At 37.8% G+C, this 22,982-nt stretch overlaps 1 protein-coding gene across 1 annotated transcript in view; it reads right to left on the reverse strand.

Moving 5' to 3' along the window:
* Positions 1-22,982, reverse strand: part of nell2a (neural EGFL like 2a) — a 148,684-nt gene that overhangs the window by 34,171 nt on the left and 91,531 nt on the right. The window contains exons 15-16 of the mRNA XM_073831274.1: positions 14,018-14,140; positions 9,957-10,052 (exon numbers count right to left, since the gene is read on the reverse strand). Coding sequence (XP_073687375.1) covers positions 9,957-10,052; positions 14,018-14,140 — 219 coding nt within the window. The remainder of the gene's footprint in view (positions 1-9,956; positions 10,053-14,017; positions 14,141-22,982) is intronic.

Here is a 22,982-nt window from a genome sequence, read left to right on the forward strand (position 1 = left end):
CTGCAATAGCAACCAGTCTTCATGCAGCTTGTTAAAACAAACTTCCTGTGTGTGTGTGTTTTTTTTTTTTGCATGTATTTGATGCTTATTTAAAATGCAGATCATTAATATGCATCCGGTTCCTCCTGACAGCAGTAGACTGGAGTCTGTTCACCCATCGATGACCTGCGAACGGTCCTGAACTCTGTGTGATTGCATATGTGCATGATTGCAATGTGAGTACATACACTTGTATACAAGTTTGTAGTTTGTTTGTGATTGTGTACGTTGTGCATAATGCATATAGCATATTTGTGCACATGTATTCGTGATGTTTTTGTGCAAATATGCATTGCATGTTTTAATAATCTGCACTTGTGATTTGTTTGTGTTTGCATGTGTCTGTGTGTAAATAATGCATATAGCATGTGATTGCATGTGTGAATAATGCATCTTCTGCGTCGCCACAGGACTTGACGAAAGCATCGAAGCACAGCAACACTTAACATGCATGCTAATTGAATGTCCTTTCTTTCAGTGCATCATCTCTTTTTATTCTCGGACTTTTCTGTGAGTTCTCCCTCAAATCACCATCCGTATCCTGCCTGCGCCGGTCTCTGCTCTGCTAGTTTGTCAGATGGTCTTGAGAGAATTCGTAAAAAGCCGGAGAAGAGGACAAGAGAGCAGCCGAGTGAAAGCATTTTCATGTTCAGTCGTATCCCACAAGCCCCAAACACACGCACATGCGCGCACACGGCGGCTCTTTTATTTCAGAGAGTGTGATTCTCTTTGAGCGCTCGTGAGTTGCTCTCGTGGCTCCAGAGGAGATGTATAAAAGCGTTCGGCTTGTATCTCTCTGGGCTTCTGAAGACTCCAGCGTCCCGGTTATCTGAGGAAACTCTGAGCGCCTCGTGTCGTGTGATACGCAACTGATTGTAATGTTTATTGATCGCCGATTATATAACGGAAGATTCTAGTTCATTTGAGGTAGCCTGATGCTCAACGCTTCTTTAGAAAACATCTCAGAAGTGGAGGTCACACAAAACTAGCCCATCAAGTATTTTGACAATTTAGAGAAAGATTTATACTATTTCATTGATTAAATCAACTCTCCAATTACTATTTATGCCCCATTGACGGCTTCAGTTTGCTCTTTATTAAAGGAATACTTCAGTGTTTAATCTGTGCAGATTTCTCTCCCAATTCAGACCAGACCACTTTTTTTTCACTGGAGGAAGTGTTGTTATGGATTATGGACTTAAGGATGGATAATGATGGATTTGTTTCAGGTTTTGTCTTCTCAAGATGTTAACTGATGGACTGAAGTGTTGTGGATTACTTGTGCATTATTGTAATGTTTTTATCAGCTGTTTGGACTCTGATTCCAGGGCTTATTCCAGTACTTGAATTTGACTTTTTGAAATTTAAGGCCTGAGAAACCATTGAACATAGCAATATTCCTGAAGAGGTACTTGAAAAGTGCTTGAATTATTGAAAGACAATGCACCTATGAAATAAGTGTTTCATTTTGTCAATTAGCACAATTAAAAAAACAATACCTTTTTAGCTTATTATAAAGTAGTAGTACTGACAAATGTGGTGTAAACAAGGCTGAAGATACAAAAAGAGGAACAGATGAACCCAGTCAATTGAGTCATTTACGCTGGAACCGCTCTGATTGATTCAAACTCGTGACTTGGATGATTCATTTCAAGCGATTCACTTGCAAAAACCAGACCAAATTAAAAGAGCCATATACTTTCAATTTCAACATCGCTTGTAATGATTTTAAAAAGCCCGTAGTTATGAGTGAAATGGAGCTTTTCGAAATTCCAAATGAATGAAACCATTCCACTCTCCAATCAGATCACATATAGGGGAATCGTTAGTTTCAGGTCAGGAATTTAACTTGCATATTGTGAATCATTTGATTTAGATTTGAACTTCGCGGTTCGCGAATCATTTGATTCAGATCTGGACTTCAAATCTCGTAATGTGAATCATTTGATTGAGATCTGACCGGGTTTGTGAATTATTTCAAATCAAATGATTTGCGGTCCATGCTCTTCTGAGGCCTGATCTGAAATGATGGTTTGCAAATCGGGACTTTGTGAATCATTTGATTCATACCAGGATTGAGTCATTTATGCTGGAACCGCTCTGATTGATTCAAACTTGTGACTTGGATCCAGGGCCGGCCCTAGGATTTTGGTGGCCCTAAGCAAGATTTTGTGTGTGGCCCCAAAACACTCACAGGGCAACCACCAAATAACACCACTGCTCGTAACTGAATGAACACACATGCACTTGAATTAACAACAACTATATTACTTTATTTTAAAACAATGTCTCATTATATTAAAATATATATCAAATTTTGAAAGCACTGCAAATAATAAGAAATAGTCAAAATCAACAAAATCACAAAATCAACATATTTAAACTATAAAAGCAAATAACTTGCATGTAACAAAGCTTTTAAGTAAAAACAATGACAAATGAACACCAATAAAAACTAAAATATTTTGACAAATAGCAATGATTAATAAGTGGAAAATATTCAAAATGATAAATAATAAAGTCAACAAATTTACACTATAAAAGCAATGAACTTGCATATAACAAGGTCTATAAATAAAGGCAATGACAAATGAACACCCATTAAACCTAAAATACTCTGACAAACAGAAATGAAAACATAAACATGAACCATAAGCAAAATATTCAAAATATAGTTAAATAGTGAACTTGTGTTGTTAATTTGCGAAATAACGATACCCACAATGCCGCGGTTACTGACCGCTGCGCCGGCTGCGTTGTTGCCATGGTTACGCACGGAGGAGGGAGCGCCGGAGCGGTCACAAACTTACTTATTTACTTTACTAGTTTTTTTTTTCACCCCTGTACTGATACGTCTGTTTAAACTGATATATTTCCGCGATTGTAGTATATATTAAAATAAAGAGAAGGTCAAAAATCCAGTCACACACTGATCGTGTGGCCCCCCCTCTAGTGGTTGTGGCCCTAAACAACCGCATAGACCGTTTATGCCAGCGGCCGGCCCTGCTTGGATCATTCATTTCAAGCGATTCACTAGCAAAAACCAGATCAAATTAAAAGAATCATTCATTTTTAATTTCTTACTTGTAACAAATTTAAAAAGCCCATAGTGATGGGTAAAACGGAGCTTTTCAAAACTCCAAATGATTAAACCATTGCATTTCGAAGCACTTCAATTGTGTATCGCAAATCATGTGATTCAGATCTGAACCTCAACTCATGGAATTGATTCAGTTCGTGACTTTGCGGATTGTGAATCATTAGTTTCAGATTGGGAATTCAACTCGCATATCGCAAATCAATTGATTTAGATTTGAACTTCGCAGATTGCGAATCTTTTGATTCAGGTTGGGCCTTTGCATATTGCAAATCATTTGATCTTCAGAGTCCTGATCTAAAATTATGGTTTGCGAATCATTATTCAGATCGGAACTTCGTGCAGGTTCGTGAATCATTTGATTCATATCAGGATTTCGGAGCGATTTTGTGATTCTTTCTGGCGATTGTTTTTCTTAAATAGTAGAAAACATAAATCTATTTAGGCAGTATACACAAATAGCCATGGTTTTACTATAGTAAAAGAGTGGTCTAGTTATACTTTGGTAGTAATTCTTTGCATGAGTTTCACTTTATTTATTAGTATATTTTTATTTATATATTTCTCTCTCTCTTTTTGAATTTGAAATAGAAAACATTAGTGAGATCTCTGATTGAAGTTCTTGAAAAGCCAAAAAGTAGTGCTTGAAATGTCCTTAAGTCCTGGAATTTCATTTTACGGTATCTGTACAAACCCTGTCATTCTGACGGCACCCATTCACATCTATTGGTGAGCAAGTGATGCAATTCTGCATTTCTCCAAATCTGATGAAGAAACGAACTCATCTCCATTTTGGATGGTCTGTGGGTGAGTGAAGTTTCAGTATATTTAAATTTTTTGGTGAACTTTTACTGTGTAATAGGATGTTAGCTTTAGTTTTGTTGTGAGTTTTATTTTGCTCGGGAAAATGGAGCTCAGTTTCCGTCATGTTCGTTAGATTGTTTGTGTCTTCCCTTTCTTTTTAATACCACCGTCAGCTTTCATGAAAGAGCCGTTTCTTCATCTTTCCTTTTGTCTTTTGTGTTCATAATTGTTTCACGCTCTCGACTCGCTTTGATGATTTTGTTTATCCGTGTTTGTTTATGCTGTAATATTTTCCTCAAAGCTGAAAGTCTGATGCAAGTGAACATCTGTTTCTCACAATACAAGAGAGACAGAAACCTGCTGACCTAGACTGCATCTAAAATATATTTATTTTGAATTAATTAATGCTTTTAATCACCAAGAATGCATTAATTTGATCAAAAGCGTCAATAAAAACATAAGGTAAAAAAGAAGAATATTAACTGTTCTTTTGAACTTTCTATTCGTCTATTTCTGAAAGATCATGTGACACTAAAGACTAGAGTAATGATGCTGAAAATACAGATTTGATCACAGAAATAAATTACATTTTTAAATATATTCAAATAGAAAACAGCTATTATAAATTATAATAATATTTCACAATTTTTAACGTATTAAAGATCAAATAAATGCAGCCTTGGTGAGCAGAAGAGACTTATCTCTCAAGTAAACCAACAAAAAGATGTTATCTTGCTTCTAATTTAAAAAAAAATCTCTACTAAGTATTTTAAAGTTTAATAGAGTGTCTTTTAGTTAACGTCTAGTGTGCTTTGTGTTCGTCTGTTGTTTGCTGCACCTTGATGCCGTTTGATTCATAAGCACGCTGATTGAAACTCGAGCGGAATAAAAATAACATCAGGCCTCCAGGTGAACATCAAACCGGTGCGCTTTCATTTGGAAACCTGCTCCAGCATGTAGGATCAACAGCAGCACCTCATTTATTCTGCGTTTCTGCTCCTTTATTAGTTCATTTGACTGCCGCAGCTTCTGGCTGCCCAGCGGGCATCAAAAATCAGCCTGTTTTCCAACAGAGTGTTTACTAGATAAACAGCACAGACGTCATGTCGTCAAAATTACAGTCACAGACGCCTCTTCAGTCCCCGCACACAATAGAGCCCATCACTGACCACAAAACACAGTGCTTCTGTCCAAACTAGATTGAGTGAGAACCATCTGCAGGGAGTTTTCAGTCTTTTGTGATGTTCAATGCATCAATATGCTTGACGTTTAATGTCACTGTGAATCGAAATGGTGCTTGACAAACTGAAACGCTCATAGTAGCTGCCAGTGTGTGAATTATACGACTCTTACTTAATACTCTCTATCTATCTATCTATCTATCTATCTATCTATCTATCTATCTATCTATCTATCTATCTATCTATCTATCTATCTATCTATCTATCTATCTATCTATCTATCTATCTATCATCTATCAATCTATCTATCTATGTTCTATCTATCTATGTTCTCTCTATTGCTCTATCGCTCTATGATTGTATTGTTCTGTCGCTCTATCAGTATCTATCTATCTATCTATCTATCTATCTATCTATGTTCTATCTATCTATCTATCTATCTATCTATCTATCTATCTATCTATGTTCTATCTATATATCTATCTATCTATCTATCTATCTATATATCTATCTATCTATGTTCTATCTATCTATGTTCTCTCTATTGCTCTATCATTGTAACATTCTTTTGTTCTACCGCTCTGTTCTCTCTTTTGTTCTCTCTATCGTTCTGCCGCTCTATCAGTACCTATCTATCTATCTATCTATCTATCTATCTATCTATCTATCTATCTATCTATCTATCTATCTATCTATCTATCTATCTATCTATCTATCTATCTATCTATCTATCTATCTATCTATGTTCTATCTTTTGTTCTCTCTATTGCTCTATCGCTCTATGATTGTATTGTTCTGTCGCTCTATCAGTATCTATCTATCTATCTATCTATCTATCTATCTATCTATCTATCTATCTATCTATCTATCTATGTTCTATCTATCTATGTTCTATCTTTTGTTCTCTCTATTGCTCTATCGCTCTATCATTGTATCATTCTTTCGTTTATCTATCTTATCTATCTGTCGCTCTATTTTTCATTCTGTCGTTCTGTCACTCTATCATTGTAACATTCTTTTGTTCTACCGCTGTTCTCTCTTTTGTTCTCTCTATTGCTCTATCGCTCTATGATTGTATTGTTCTGTCGCTCTATCAGTATCTATCTATCTATCTATCTATCTATCTATCTATCTATCTATCTATGTTCTATCTTTTGTTCTCTCTATTGCTCTATCGTTCTATTATTGTATTGTTCTGTCGCTCTATCAGTATCTATCTATCTATCTATCTATCTATCTATGTTCTATCTATCTATGTTCTCTCTATTGCTCTATCGCTCTATGATTGTATTGTTCTGTCGCTCTATCAGTATCTATCTATCTATCTATCTATCTATCTATCTATCTATCTATGTTCTATCTATCTATGTTCTATCTTTTGTTCTCTCTATTGCTCTATCGCTCTATCATTGTATCATTCTTTCGTGTATCTATCTTATCTATCTGTCGCTCTATTTTTCATTCTGTCGTTCTGTCACTCTATCATTGTAACATTCTTTTGTTCTACCGCTGTTCTCTCTTTTGTTCTCTCTATTGTTCTGTCACTCTATAATTCTATTATTGCATATATCTATTTATTGTTCTGCCACTCTGTGATTGTATTGTTCTGTCGCTCTGTCATCTATCTATCTATTGTTCTATCTTTCATTCTGTCATTCTGCCGCTCTATCATTGTATCATTCTTTTATATATCTGTCATTCTACCACTCTGATTCTATCACTCTATTATTCTTTAGTCTATCTATCATTCTGTTGTTCTATCATTTGTTCTTTCTATCACTCTCTATCTGTCATTCTATCATTCTTTTGTATATATCTATCATCTATTTAGCTATCTTTCTGTCATTCTTTTCTGTCACTCTAACGTTCTGTCGCTCTGTCATTGTATTGGTCTTTCGTATATATCTATCTGTTATCTGTCTATCATTCTGTCATTCTATCTTTCGTTCTCTCTATTCTGTCACTTTATCATTCTATTCTTAAAACTGCAAAAAAAAAAAAAAAAAAAAAAAAAAGATAATTGTCTTCCTAATATTTTTATAATGTACTACTGTTCCAGCACTGGATGCTGCATGATATAATAATATAACAATATAGCACAACCTCTAGTGTTTATGTTTTTTATGAAATGGTTTAGTGCGTGAACTTTGTAAGACCTTTGGCTCTGGGGTCTCTAACACCCTGCTGGTTTGAGAGAAGTTCTTAAATACGATTCCAACATCTATGTGGGAAAAAAACCATAAACTCATCCGCTTGATTCCCTCTGGTATCCTCCAGGAGAGAACGAACAGAAAAGTCTGAAAGAAAAGCCATTTGATTTTAATCAAAGGCCAGCGCGAGGGCAGATCTCGCAGAAATGCTCTTTCTATGGGATCGATGGGTTGGGACGTGCGCTGCGTGTCTCATCGGATACGTTCGGCACGAAACCGTCCAGAAACGGCAGCATCTGCTGGAAATGACCCACGCGGGACCGGCGCGTCAGACGCAACGCTAATCCACGACACGGAGCAAAAGCCGCTGCTTCCTCTGAGACTTGGCTCTCGTGTTTTCATTAAAAGCGTGCGTTCGCCAGCCGCGTAATCCGTCTCCATCCAGCTCAGAATTAGAGCGACGGAGAGCGCCGATGTTACCCAGGGGGTCAATAACAACAGAACGGGAAATAAACGCCAGTGTGTGAGGGAACGAGAAACAAAAGACGCCTGTGATTCACAGAAATGATTAACGCGCAGATGGAGGACGTGTTTCCCTTTCGCTGTAGGAGGAATTGATGCTCAATTTACTAAACTAAACAAAGCACGGGTCCTAAATTAAGACAAACGAGCCTGTGTGTAGGAGATATAATCATATTTTTAAAAAGAGGAAGAAAAACAAGCACACAAAGGGAAGGTAACAGGGAGTAATGTGAAAAATATAGAACAAGACATGCCCTAAAATCAGTGCAGATGAAGAAGAACTTGTTATGAGATATAATACAAGTTAAGTTTGTGTGGTTTAACATCACAAATATATTATTTAGTATAATTATTATATATTTTATGATCTATTTTTAAGTAAAAAGACAAAAATGTAAACAAATTTAATATATACATATACACGCACAGACATATGTGACCCTGGAGCACAAAACCAGTCTTAAGTCGCTGGGGTATATTTGTAGCAATAGCCAAAAATACATTGTATGGGTCAAAATTATTGATTTTTCTTTTATGCCAAAAATCATTAGGATATGAAGTAAAAATCATGTTCCATGAAGATTTTTTGTAATATTCCTACTATAAATATATCAAAATGTAATTTTTGATTAGTAATATGCATTGTTAAGAACTTAATTTGGAAAACTTTAAAGGTGATTTTCTCAGTATTTTGATTTTTTTGCACCTTTAGATTCCAGATTTTCAAACAGATGTATCTCGGCCAAATATTGTCCTAACAAACCATACATCAGTGGAAAGCTTATTTATTGAGCTGTCATATGATGTATATATCTCAGTTTTGTAAAATTTAACCTTATAACTGGTTTTGTGGTCCAGGGTCACATATAATATTTATTTAATTTATATAAATTTTTATGTATTTATTTTGCATATAATGCATTTGTATATAATTTTTATGATAAATACAAATGTATTTAAATTATATTTACAGTTTATAATCATTTGTATTTATTAGTACTATTAGTATTTATATCTTAATTTATAAATATTATAGTAACACTATCATATGTTAACATTAGTTAATGTGTTATCTAACATGAACGAACAATTAACAATACATTTGTTACACTATTTATTATTCTTTGTTAATGTTAGGTAAAGTGTTAACAATATTATTAATACGATTGACAATGATTTTTATTGTTCTATATTTATATATTTTGCTTAATCTACACTTTATGTAGATTATTTTTGTGTATTATTTTGAAGAGAGCACTTCTTCTTTCCAGTAATATATTTATATATAATTTTTATGCACATTACACATATTTAATAAAATATTTACAAATTATAGTCAAGACAAACTTTAGGTTGGCTTGAAAAAGCCTGGCTTGAAAGTTTAAAGCAGCTGTAAAAGCTTAAAGTTTTAAACTTTATATAAAGTAGATAGATTAGATGATTAGCATGTTGCTAGCATGATTAGAATGTAGTTAGCATGATTTTAACATTTTTTTCTAGCATGTTTAGTATGTTTCTATCATGATTAGCATGTTGCTATCATGTTTCTATTATTATTATTAAGTAGTTAGCATGTTTCTAACATGTTTCTATCATGATTAGTAAGTTGTTAGCATGTTTAGTATGTTTCTAGCATGATTAGCAAGTTGCTAGCATGTTTCTAGCTTAATTAACATGTTACTTGCATTATTAGCATGTCATTAGCAAGTTGCTAACATGATTCTAGCATGAATATCAATTAACCTGTTTCTAACATGATTTGCAAGTTGTTAGCATGTTTCTAGCATTATTAGCAAGTTGCTAGCACATTTCTAACGTGTTTCTATCATGATTAGTAAGTTGTTAGCATGTTTCTAGCATGATTTTAGCACTGGTAGTGTATTTTGAATATCTGCATAATTTTTGTGTATTTTTGTGAATATATAGTAAGCACTTGTTGACTCTCCAGTAAAGATGTCTATATAGTGATTCGTAGTGTTACTGTGATATAGTTGAAGATGTGACTGATGTGGTCCACTCTTACTCCCACAGCCCACAATCAAGCACTCATCTTCAAAACTGCAATTTCCACACTCAGGCTTTGTTCTCAGCGAGCCATGAGAGTCCTCAGCCGGACTGGAGGAGCTGAGAAGAGGCGTTTGATATCAGAGAAGAGGGTCTTACCCGTCTCACAGTTCTGCCCGCTGAAGCCCTGTGGACACACGCAGATGTTGGGAGACACGCAAGAGCCGCCGTTCAGGCAGCGGCCGTCGCACAGTGCTGTGGGTCAGAGAGAGGAAAGACGGGTCAGATAGGACAGACGGGTCAGGTGATGGGTCAGAGAGAGGAAAGATGGGTCAGATAGGACAGACGGGTCAGGTGATGGGTCAGAGAGAGGAAAGACGGGTCAGATAGGACAGACGGGTCAGGTGATGGGTCAGAGAGAGGAAAGACGGGTCAGAAAGAGGAAAGACGGATCAGAGAGAGGACAGATGGGTCAGAAAGGGTGACAGGTCAGAGAGACGACAGACAGGTCAGGTGATGGGTCAGAGAGAGGAAAGACGGGTCAGAAAGAGGACAGACGGGTCAGAGAGAGGACAGACGGGTCAGAAAGGGTGACAGGTCAGAGAGACGACAGACGGGTCAGGTTATGGGTCATAGAGAGGAAAGACAGGTCAGAAAGAGGACAGACGGGTTAGAGAGAGGACAGACGGGTCACGTGACAGGTCAGAGAGAGGACAGACGGATTAGAGAGAGGAAAGACGGGTCAGAGAGGACAGACAGGTCAGAGAGAGGACAGACGGGTCAGAGAGAGGACAGACGGGTCAGGTGATGGGTCAGAGAGAGGACAGACGGATCAGAGAGAGGACAGACAGGTCAGAGAGAACAGACGGATCAGAGAGAGGACAGATGGGTCAGATAGAGAACAGATGGGTCAGGTGATGGGTCAGAGAGGACAGACAAGTCAGAGAGAGGACAGACGGGTCAGGTGATGGGTCAGAGAGAGGAAAGGCAGGTCAGAAAGAGGACAGACGGGTCAGAGAGAGGACAGACAGGTCAGAGAGAACAGACGGATCAGAGAGAGGACAGATGGGTCAGGTGACGGGTCAGAGAGGACAGACAAGTCAGAGAGAGGACAGACGGGTCAGGGAGAGGACAGATAGGTCAGGTGACGGGTCAGAGAGAGGACAGATGGTTATAGAGGACGGACAGGCAGAGAGAGGACAGAGGGGATCAGTGAGGGGACAGACGGGTCAGAGAGGAAAAACGAGTCAGGTGACGGGTCAGAGAGAGGACAGACAGGTCAGAGAGAACAGACGGATCAGAGAGAGGACAGATGGGTCAGGTGAGGGGTCAGAGAGAGGACAGATGGGTCAGAGAGGACAGACAAGTCAGAGAGGGGATCAGTGAGGGGACAGACGGGTCAGAGAGGATAGACGAGTCAAAGAGAGGAAAGACGGGTCAGAGAGAGGACAGATGGGTCATATAGAGCAGTGTTTCCCAAACTTTTTTTCTGGGGACCCACATTTTAAAGTCGATAAATCCTTGTGACCCAATAAACATTAAGCCCATATAGTTCATACATCACGAAGAGAATTTATGCATTAACAAAATATGTGTGACCATTTTTAAGGTCATGCTTCCACTTAACTATTTAAAAGAGATACAGATATTTGACAAAGCACATTTTTTTTATTTAAGTAAAATGCAGATTTGCAGAAAATGCTGTTTACCACAAACACAATATTTATCCGTTATTTTGATTTCAAATCCACAAGTGCTTTTTCAGCATTGTGATCCTCTTTTATCACAGTACACTAATACAGTAACAGACATTTTCACGTTTAAACTCAATAAAAAACAACATATTATTCAATGCACTTGACTTCTAGATTTGTATATTAAGTTGCTCAAGCAAGTTGCAACACATTTAAACACAACATAGGGAGGCTATAGCTTCCTTTTCTAATTGAAATTGGGCTATCAAAATATTTTAATTAAAACTTACCACAGACAGAAACAGTCGAGACAGAAACAGAAACAGTGCTTTTCTTTCGCATTAAATCTTTATTAAAAACAATGCTTTAAAGAACTTTTCTACCTGGACAAGTGCACGTATTATGTTGCCTTTTTCTTTAAAACTGCACTTTTCCTTATTTTAAACCTAGCCAAAAAGCCACGTGTTGACTGTGAAAAAGTGGACTTCATTTATATGCATTTATGGGACATTTTCGTGTCAAGCCATGTTCATTTTTACAGCGAACAATGCGCTGTCACTTTAATTCAGCACATGCAGCGCTTGCAGCACAGCAAAAAATAGACTCTGCCGAAACTATCGCTGCTCTGCTGCAAACGCACTGCTTCTGGGACTCACTGCTGGACTGCAACCGTGTGCAGTGTGAACGCTCTAATCCGTTATTACACGGCTCTTTGGAATGCTCGATTCTGATTGGTCAGTTGAGACATTTGCAGGTTCGTTCTTTTCAAATAATCACTGCTCCAAAGTAATAACGCATAGCCGGTACTACTTGTATGTTTAAAATCCCTCCGTGCCAACAAAGATTACCGTTTGGCGCCATCTTGTGACAAACACTGGACAACCACAATTAACAATGGAAAATTTCGACATTAATCTATTTAAATTGTCTTACTAACGTACATAGTTTGAAGGTTAGTCACGTAGTACTATATCGTTTCGCGGAAGGATAAAAATGTTAATTTAAAACAAATATGCCAATAAAAGGTTTCAAATTCATATTCATGTCCAGTTTTTTTCCTTATGTGGCAAGTAGCCGTGTAATAAGCGGGATAATGTACAGGCAGCCGGTAGTTATCGCAGAAATAAGCCCCTTCAGTCCTGATCACACTGTCGGGGCTTATTTCTGTGATAACTACCGGCTGCCTGTACATTATCCCTTACTTAACATGGGTGCGGAAAAAAATACGCAACGCATACGCACTGCAGATGGAGTATGTGTGGAACAGGCGATGCAGAGCGCAGCTAAAGAACAACAACAACAAAAAAAAAGAAAGCAGAAGAAGAAAACAACGAGCTCCCTCGTGCGGCTAATAGGTGAACTACACATATAAATTTTAATCAAGAGTATATAGCGCACTGAAAAATAGTGCTCGACTTGGCGACCCATACAATATTTCCCGCGACCCACTTGTGGGTCGGGACCCCGCCTTTGGGAATGACTGATATAGAGGACAGAAGGGTCAGATGACAGGTCAGAGAGGACAGACGAGTCAGAGAGAGGACAGACGGGTCAAAGAGAGGACAGACGGGTCAAAGAGAGGACAGACGGGTCAGATGACAGGTCAGAGAGGACAGACGGATCAAAGAGAGGACAGATTACAGACGGGTCACAGAGAGGACAGACAGGTCAGATGACAGGTCAGAGAGGACAGACGGGTCAGAGAGAGGACAGACGGGTCAAAGAGAGGACAGACGGGTCAGAGAGAGGACAGAGAGGACAGACGGATCAAAGAGAGGACAGATTACAGACGGGTCACAGAGAGGACAGACAGGTCAGGTGACGGGTCAAAGAGAGGACAGACGGGTCAGAGAGAGGACAGACGGGTCAGATGACAGGTCAGAGAGGACAGACGGATCAAAGAGAGGACAGATTACAGACGGGTCACAGAGAGGACAGACAGGTCAGATGACAGGTCAGAGAGGACAGACGAGTCAGAGAGAGGACAGACGGGTCAAAGAGAGGACAGACGGGTCAGAGAGAGGACAGAGAGGACAGACGGATCAAAGAGAGGACAGATTACAGACGGGTCACAGAGAGGACAGACAGGTCAGATGACAGGTCAGAGAGGACAGACGGGTCAGAGAGAGGACAGACGGGTCAAAGAGAGGACAGACGGGTCAGAGAGAGGACAGAGAGGACAGACGGATCAAAGAGAGGACAGATTACAGACGGGTCACAGAGAGGACAGACAGGTCAGGTGACGGGTCAAAGAGAGGACAGACGGGTCAGAGAGAGGACAGACGGGTCAGATGACAGGTCAGAGAGGACAGACGGATCAAAGAGAGGACAGATTACAGACGGGTCACAGAGAGGACAGACAGGTCAGGTGACGGGTCAAAGAGAGGACAGATGGGTGAGAGAGAGGACCGATGGGTGAAAAAGAAGACAGACAGGTCAGAGAGAGGACAGACGGGTCAGAGAGGTGACAGGGTCGGTGACGGGTCATGAGATTGGTCAGGTTACGGCAGACTCAGACTGTCTCACCTCTGCAGACGGTGCCATTGCCAGTGTATCCGGGTTTGCAGGAGCAGCTGTGGCCGCCAACGGTGTTGAAACACAGAGCGTTCTCATCGCAGCTGTGCTGACCGGACGCACACTCGTCGTGCTCTACAGAGACAAAACAGACAGACTGGAGTCAACATATTGTAAGAATCACTTTCATTCAATCATCACTGAGACATGTTACTTTTTCAGTTCATGCCAGTTTTATATAGTGATGCTTTTCACTATCCAGTCAGTTCTTCACGGATAATAATAATAATAATAATAATAATAATAATAATAATAATAATAATAATAATAATAATAATAATAATCATATTAATAATAACTAGATAAAAAAGTTTGTCAAGACAAACTTTGAAGTTGGCTTGAGAAAGCTGGACCAGAAAGTTTGAAAAAGTTTAATGTTTAAGTTTAAGCTTAATGTTTTATAGATAGATGGATACAGTCAAGCCCGAAATTATTTATACCCCTGGCAAATTCTGACTTAAAGTTACTTTTATTCAACCAGCAAGTTTTTTTTTTTTTACTGGAAATCACACAGACATTTCCCAGAAGATGATAAGACGATGTACAAGAGGCATCATTGTGAAAATAATATTTCTCAGCTTTTATTTGCATTTAAACAAAAAGTGGCATGTCCAATATTATTCATACCCTTTGCAAAGTGTCACAGTCTATGGGAAAATCCAAAGTTCTATACCATTCCAAATAGTCCAAGCTGTTCTAAAGCATCTTAATGACCCTGATTCATTGGGAACAGCTGTTTTAATCAACTCAACAGGTGAAAAACACAAGCTCTCTGCTGTTGGTTTGTGGACAGTCATGGCTAAGACAAAAGAGCTCACTGAGGACCTTGTGGCTGCTTACAAGTCAGGGAAGGGCTATAAGACCATATCTAAATGTTTTGATGTTCCAGTGGCTACAGTGCAAAGTATTATTAAAAAATACTGTGAAAAATCTCAGAGGACATGGTCTGAAGCCAAAAGTGACACCTGTGCTGGCCAGGAGGATAGTGAGAGAGGTCATAAAGAATCCAAGGATCACCACCAAGACCATCCTGATGAATCTGGGCTCTGCTGGTGGCAACATCTCAAGGCAGACAGTCCAACGGACACTGAACACCACTGGGTTCAACGGACGCAGACCAAGGAGGACACCACTTCTCCAGATAAGGCACATAAAAGCCCACTTGACCATTGCAAAAGTTCTGTTTTATGGTCAGATGAAACAAAAATTGAATTGTTTGGCCACAAAAATGTAGCCTTCATTTGGCATAAAAAAGGAGAAGCCTTCAACCCTAAGAACAGCATCCCCACTGTCAAACATGGTGGTGGGAACCTAATGTTTTGGGGGTGTTTTTCAGCCGGTGGATCAGGGAACCTAATCACAGTAAACGGCACCATGAAAAAGGAGCAATACATCAAAATTCTCCACAACAACATCAGGCAGTCTGCAGAGAAACTTGGCCTTGGGCACCAGTGGACATTTCAGCACGACAACGACCCAAAACACACAGCAAAAGTGGTGAAGAAATGGTTAGCAGACAAAAACATTAACGTTTTGCAGTGGCCCAGCCAGAGTCCTGACTTAAATCCAATTGAGAATCTGTGGAGGAGCTAAAGATCAGGCTGATGGGAAGGAGACCCTCCAACCTGAAAGAGTTAGAGCTCATCGCTAAAGATGAATGGGCAGAAATACCAGTGGAGACATGCTAACATTCCTCATTTTAAGTTTAACTCCATGTAATTAAATAAACAACCTGAAATAAAAATTAATAAAACAATTTATTTTACAAAACTAATAAAAATGACAAAAACTCACAAAATTACTAAAACTTTAAACTTGAAAACACTAAAATAAGACTGTTCAAGCAAAAAGCTGTAAATGTGCTTTTTGTTTAGTTTTTTCTCCTGCCCTCCAGCTGACCTGAGATCTGTTTCACTTTATCTCTGAGATCTCATAAACTCCGGCAAACAAACTCCCAGTGGAAATAAACACAAATGAAGGAATAATTACAGCCGTGTGCATGAGATTCAACGCCTTTCAGTGAGTATTGTACAATTTTACACTCAAAGCCAAGCCATCTGAACCTGGAGGAGCATTTAACAAATAAAATACCATGGTTTCTCTTCTAGAGCAGAGCAATTATCAGTCTGTAGTCATCACTAGACTATCTACTGATGCAAATATGACCCGCAAAACAAACAGAGCTGAAAAGGAATATTTTAAAATGTTGTTAGAGCTGATATAATTACTCATTAATGTTCATCTGGTCAAATATTCTAATAAACGTCTGGCTTCATATTCACGTTTCAAGGTTTGTTTGTATGAAAGCGTCTTGAAAGTAAATGAGAGTAAGATCTGGCATTGGTGATATTGTCAAAGCACTGTTGAAATAGCATTAATGAAACTCCCTTTAAAGCTGTAAATAGAATCATGTTTTTTTTTTTTTAATTAACACTATTTAAGAAATTGTACTGACAGTAAAAAATTTAATTGCACACATACATTCATACATGCATACCTTTTCTACAGGGACAGTATAAAGGAGGATGCACTATTTATGTATTTCTTTATTGGGTTGGCTTGAAAAAGCTACTATCTGCTACTTAGACTAAATTTCTGAACGCTACTCCTCCTAGAGCTTTCAAGCTAGAACCACCAAACTCAGCCCAGCTCTTCAGACTGATCTCACTTATGGTGCATTCACATCAGATACGGATTGCGCAAATAAATCGGATAAATAAGTCTCAATATGTATATATATACAGTGGTGTGAAAAAGTGTTGGCCCGCTTCCTGATTTTTTTTTTGCAGGTCATCAAACAAATTTAAATATTAATCAAAGATAACATAAGTAAACACAACATGCAGTTTTTAAATGAAGGGTTTTTTATGAAGGGAAAAAAAACTCCAAACCCACATGGCCCTTTGTGAAAAAGTTAAAACATAACTGTGGTATATCACATCTGAGTTCAGTTTCTCTAACCACAGTCAGGCCTGATTACTGCCGCACCTGTTTGCAATCAAGAAATCACTTAAATAGGACCTGCCTGACGAAGTGAAGTAGACCAAAAGATCCTCAAAAGTGACACATCATGTTGAGATCCAAAGAAATTCAGGAACAAATGAGAAAGAAAGAAAGTAATTGAGATCTATCAGTCTGGAAAAGGTTATAAAGCCATTTCTAAAGCTTTGGGACTCCAGCGAACCACAGTGAGAGCCATTATCCACAAATGGCCAAAACATGGAACAGTGATGAACCTTCCCAGGAGCGGCCGGCCGACCAAAATTACCCCAAGTGAGTTACGACTCATCCAAGAGGTCACAAAAGACCCCACAACAACATCTAAAGAACTGCAGGCCTCTCTTGCCTTAGTTAAGGTCAGTGTCCATGACTCCACCATAAGAAAGAGACTGGGCAAAAATGGCCTGCATGGCAGAGCTCCAAGACGAAAACTGCTGCTGAGCAAAAAGAACATAAAGGCTCGTCTCAGTTTTGCCAGAAAACATCTTGATGATCCCCAAGACTTTGGGAAAATACCCTGTGGACTGACGAGACAAAAGTTGAACTTTTTGGAAAGTTAACACAGCATTTCAGAAAAAGAACATCACACCAACAGTAAAATATGGTGGTGGTAGTGTGATGGTCTGGGGCTGTTTTGCTGCTTCTGGTCCTGGAAGACTTGCTGTGATGAATGAAACCATGATTTGTCTACCAAAAAAATCCTGAAGGACAATGTCCGGCCATCTGTTGGTGACCTCAAGCTGAAGCGAACTTGGGTTCTGCAGCAGGACAATGATCCAAAACACACCAGCAAATCCACCTCTGAATGGCTGAAGAAAAACAAAATGAAGACTTTGGAGTGGCCTAGTCAAAGTCCTGACCTGAATCCTATTGAGATGCTGTGGCATGACCTTAAAAAGGCGGTTAATGCTTGAAAACCCTCCAGTGTGGCTGAATTACAACAATTTTGCCAAGGTGAGTGGGCCAAAATTCCTGCACAGCGCTGTAACAGACTCATTGCAAGTTATAACAAACGCTTGATTGCAGTTGTTGCTGCTAAGGGTGGCCCAACCAGTTATTAAGATTAGGGGGCAAGCACTTTTTCACACCACCAGTGTTGTTTTCGTCAACGATGACGATGACGAAATCATTTCGTTGACGCAACTTTTTTTCATGACGATAACGAGACGTTGATGAAATAAAAATGGCTCGTTGATGACTAAAACATGACGAGACGTGTGTGAGTTTTCGTTGACGAGACGAGAATAGACGAAAATGTTAGTGGGTGGTCCCTCAGACGTTTAAAATGCATGACATTTCTGCTTATTGTGCATGCCAATTAAAACCGGAAAATATCTGCCGCTATGGCAAGCCGTTTTAGCATTAAATACTCTTTGCCTTACTAGTATGGCAAGCCGTTTTAGCATTCCATCCTTGTTTGTCTTTTATGTTTTAAAACATTCCTTCATTATTGTAATTATTGGTGAAAATAGTCGATCCGGAAGCTCACATTGTGTTGAAATATAGATCTGCTATTTTCAGAACTTACAAGTGACACTACCCAACAGCAAAATACTTACTGACCTACATTAATTTGTTAAAAGACTACTTTTTCCCCTTTTTTGACTAAAACTAGACTAAAACCTTTTTGACTTTTCGTCGACTAAAATTGGACTAAAACTATCTCATATAGAAGTGACTAAAATTTGACTAAAACTAATAAGCATTTTAGTCCAAAAGACTAAGACTATGACTAAATGTAAGATGGTTGTCAAAAACAACACTGCACACCACTGTAGCTCAAATTGAGTAAAGAGCATTTTTTACAACTTACCAAATTGTCCGACCTCCTCATAAAATTGAAGATTAAAAATCATAAAAATCCCATAGACTTGATGAGCCAACACTGTTCAAACTCTAATTGTCAAAATTCAAAGAATCCCTTGAGACTAAAGGCCCGTTCACCATTTCAAATGCACAAGACCTTTACATTTGAATGAAGTCTGATTAGCTGTCAGTGTTTTATCGTTCATCAGCTGTAAAAAATTTTTTGAAAGTGATCCCAACGATATCGTTGCCCTGTATCCTTATTGTTGTAGTCGTGGTGTGAACTCTGGCATTCTTTTACATTTGAAACGATTTTTAGAATGTTATCTTTGTAGTTATAGTTATCGTTCTATTCAATTTAGAGATAAAAAGTCACAATAACCTTTTTTAATGTTTTTATTCAATGTTGAAAACTTTTCTATTTGAATATATTTTAAAATATAACTTATTTCTGTGATCAAAGCTGAATTTGCAGCATCATTTCTCCACTCTTTAGCTCAAGAAACATTTATTACTATTATTATTATTATCAATAATTAAAACAGTTATTTTTTTATTATAGAAATGAACACATTTATTTAGCAAGTATGCTTTAAATTAATCAAAAGTGTTGATAAAGACATTTATAATGTTACAAAAGCATTCTATTGCAAATAAATGCTGTTCTTCTGAACTTTCTATTCGTCAAACAAACCTAAAAAAATTCAACTCAGCTGTTCTCAACATAATAAATGTTTTTGAGCAGCAAATCAGTATTTTAGAATGATTTCTGAAGGATCATGTGACACTGAAGACTGAAGTAATGATGCTGAAAATGCAGCTTTAATCACAGAAATAAATTACTTTTTAAAATGTATTCAAATAGAAAGCAGTTATTTTAAATAGTAAAAATATTTCAGAATTTTACTGTATTTGCTGTGCTTTGAATCAAATAAATGCAGGCTTGCTGAACAGAAGAGAACCTTACTGTTCAAAAACCTTTGACTGGTGTATATGTATGTATATCATAATGATTTCAGCAGAGGGTTTACATGTCTGATGTAATTTTCTGTCATGATTTATATCAGAATATCTTCATGTTTTTCTCTCTAAAGCTCATATAGTGCTGTGTATTCGGTCCAGCTGGCGAGTGACCCGGCGCGGCCCGTTTTTATTGACATTTGGCTCTCGGCTCTTGTTAATTTTAGAGCCTGTGTGGAAGCACCTCGCAGGTGTGAATGAAAATGATATTTTTAATACTTATAATGCCTTCGGAGCTGTCATAACTCCTCTAATTAATATAAAATCAGAGAGAAACGAACACTGGCTTCATATCAAAGCAAGCCGCCAACATTTGCCATCATTACTATATCCTCCAGAGCCAAGATCCTAATGAGTAAATAAAGCACATCCCGTTTGCCTGATTTAGGTTTATTAAAGGGTCAAATCATAAAGAGAGATGCAAAACTATAAAAACATAATGTAACTTTCAGAATAAACCAACTAAACCAAATACCACCAAAATAAACCAGTTACCAACTAAAATAAAAATAATTTAAAACTATTAAAAAAAGAATGTAACAAAATGACAAAAATGTAATAATAACTGAAAATCTAAATCAAAATATTTTTTTTTTTTTTAAAGATTTATAAATTACTTCAGAGAATACTATTTAATAATAGAATATTTACTTCAGAGAATATGTCTTGAATTTAATTAGTTTTATTTACCCTTTGGCAAATAGTTCTCTTTTTGTCTTGTTTTAAGCTTAAATCAAATAAACTGTAGTGAGATTTATGCATTTGCCAAAAGGCATAAAAATAAACTAAATTCAATATATAATCTTTGAAAACACATCCTAATAACTTACAATATTTGCATCTTGAGTAAATTGTATTATGTATTTATTTATAAAAAATATTTGAAGAAAAAAAAATATATAGGTAATTTTTACAGGTAAAATCTGAAAAGAAAATTATACAATATTTATTTTATTTATTTAATTTTTCCTTTATTCGTGTATTTATTCATTCATTTTTGCATTTTTTTTTTTATACCAGAGACAGTATAAAAAGGGATACTATTTATTTATTATGGTATGGAAAGAAAAGTTTGTTTATATATTTATAAATATAGTTTTATTATATATAATAGAAAAGAAAAAGAAAAGGCTGAAATATTTATTATAATATAATATAATATTTATATATATATTTTTTTATATAGTTATTTTTCATTTTAGTTTTGCATTTATTTATTTATTTTTACAGGGACTGAATGCATATGTTTTTACTTTTTTTAAAGCAATAGTATGAAAAGAAAAGGATGTTGTTTTATTCATTTATTTGTTTATTATTTTACCATTTATTTTCTTTATTAATTTTTTTGTATTTTTATTTTTTATTAAAGCAACAATATGAAAAGAAAAAATATGCAGTATTTATTCATTCATTCATTCATTATGGTATTGGAAGAAAAGGCTGCATATATATATATAAATTAATAAATATATATAAATAATAATAATAATAAATATAAATTATATATATATATATTGTTTTTCATTTTAATTTAGCATTTTTTAAGCAATAATATGAAAAGAAAAAGATGCCTTATTTATTTATTTATGGTATGAAAAGTCTGCAATGTTTATATATTTATTTATAAATCTATTATATTTTATTATTATTATTATTATTATTAATTATTATTATTATTATTATTATTATTGATTTACTTTTCATTTTAGTTTATTTATTTTTGTATTTTTTTTAAAGCAACAGTATAAAAAGAAAACATGCTATATTAATTTATTTATTTACTAATTTTATTTTATTTTTAATACCAGAGACAGTATGAAAGGAATACCTTTTGTTCATTTATTTATTTATTATGGTATGGAAAAAAAGGCTGCATTTTATATATATATATATATATATATATATATATATATATATATATATATTGTTACAAACGGGATGACTGAGAGTGGGGATCCAAATGCAAGGCTTTATTAGACGAGGTCAAAACAGACAGGGTCGATCACCAGCAAACATCAACAGCAAAGATAATCCAATAGCGTAATCCAAAGAACAAGCGTGAGTCAAAATCCAGGTGAGCAGTCCAAAGGAAACAATGAAATGAAGACCAGAAACTAGAAAACTATGACTAAGACTAGGAATAAACTGACTAAGACTATGACTATGAAAACAGGGAAAACAAACAGGGAAAAATGCTCAGTAATGTCCACAAATGTAAATCAATACTTCGCAATGTGTGTGTGTGATGAGCTGGCTTTTATGTCTGGTAAACAGGAAGTAACCATAGAGGCAGCAGAGGGAGCAGCAACAGTCAGTGGGGGTAAGGGCTCCCTCTGCTGGCCTGGCGTAACATAGCCCCCCCCCAAGGAGCGGCTTCCAGACGCTCCAAAAAACAACAGGAGGAAACAGTCCAGGGGAGCGGTGGGGGGGCCAGGAGACTGAGGCAGAACAGGTGGGGCAAAGGCCCTCCAGAGCAGGGCAGGAGATTCAGGAGCCCTCCAGGGCAGGGCTGGAGGCAGAGCAGTCCTTTGAGGTGGAGCAAGAGTCTTAGGAGCCCTCCAGGGCGGAGCAGGAGGCTTAGCGACCCTCCGGGGCAGAGCAGGAAGCGTAGAAGCCCTCCAGGGCGGAGCCGAAGGCGGAGCAAGGGGTTTAGGAGCCCTCCAGGGCGGAGCAGGAGGCGGAGCGGCCCTCCAGGGCAGAGCAGGAGGCGCAGGAGCCCTCCAGGGCGGGGCAGGAGGCGCAGGAGCACTCCAGGGCGGAGCAGGAGGCGCAGGAACCCTCCAGGGCGGAGCAGGAGGCGCAGGAGCCCTCCAGGGCGGAGCAGGAGGCGCAGGAGCCCTCCAGGGCGGAGCAGGAGGCGCAGGAGCCCTCCAGGGCGGAGCAGGAGGCGCAGGAGCCCTCCAGGGCGGAGCAGGAGGCGCAGGAGCCCTCCAGGGCGAATCAGGAGGCGCAGGAGCCCTCCAGGGCGGAACAGGAGGCGCAGGAGCCCTCCAGGGCGGAACAGGAGGCGTAGAAGCCCTCCAGGGCGGAACAGGAGGCGCAGGGGCCCTCCAGGGCGGAACAGGAGGCGTAGAAGCCCTCCAGGGCGGAA

This window comes from Garra rufa, chromosome 25 (assembly GCF_049309525.1).
Source record: "Garra rufa chromosome 25, GarRuf1.0, whole genome shotgun sequence".
In the NCBI taxonomy this organism is placed as follows: domain Eukaryota; kingdom Metazoa; phylum Chordata; class Actinopteri; order Cypriniformes; family Cyprinidae; genus Garra; species Garra rufa.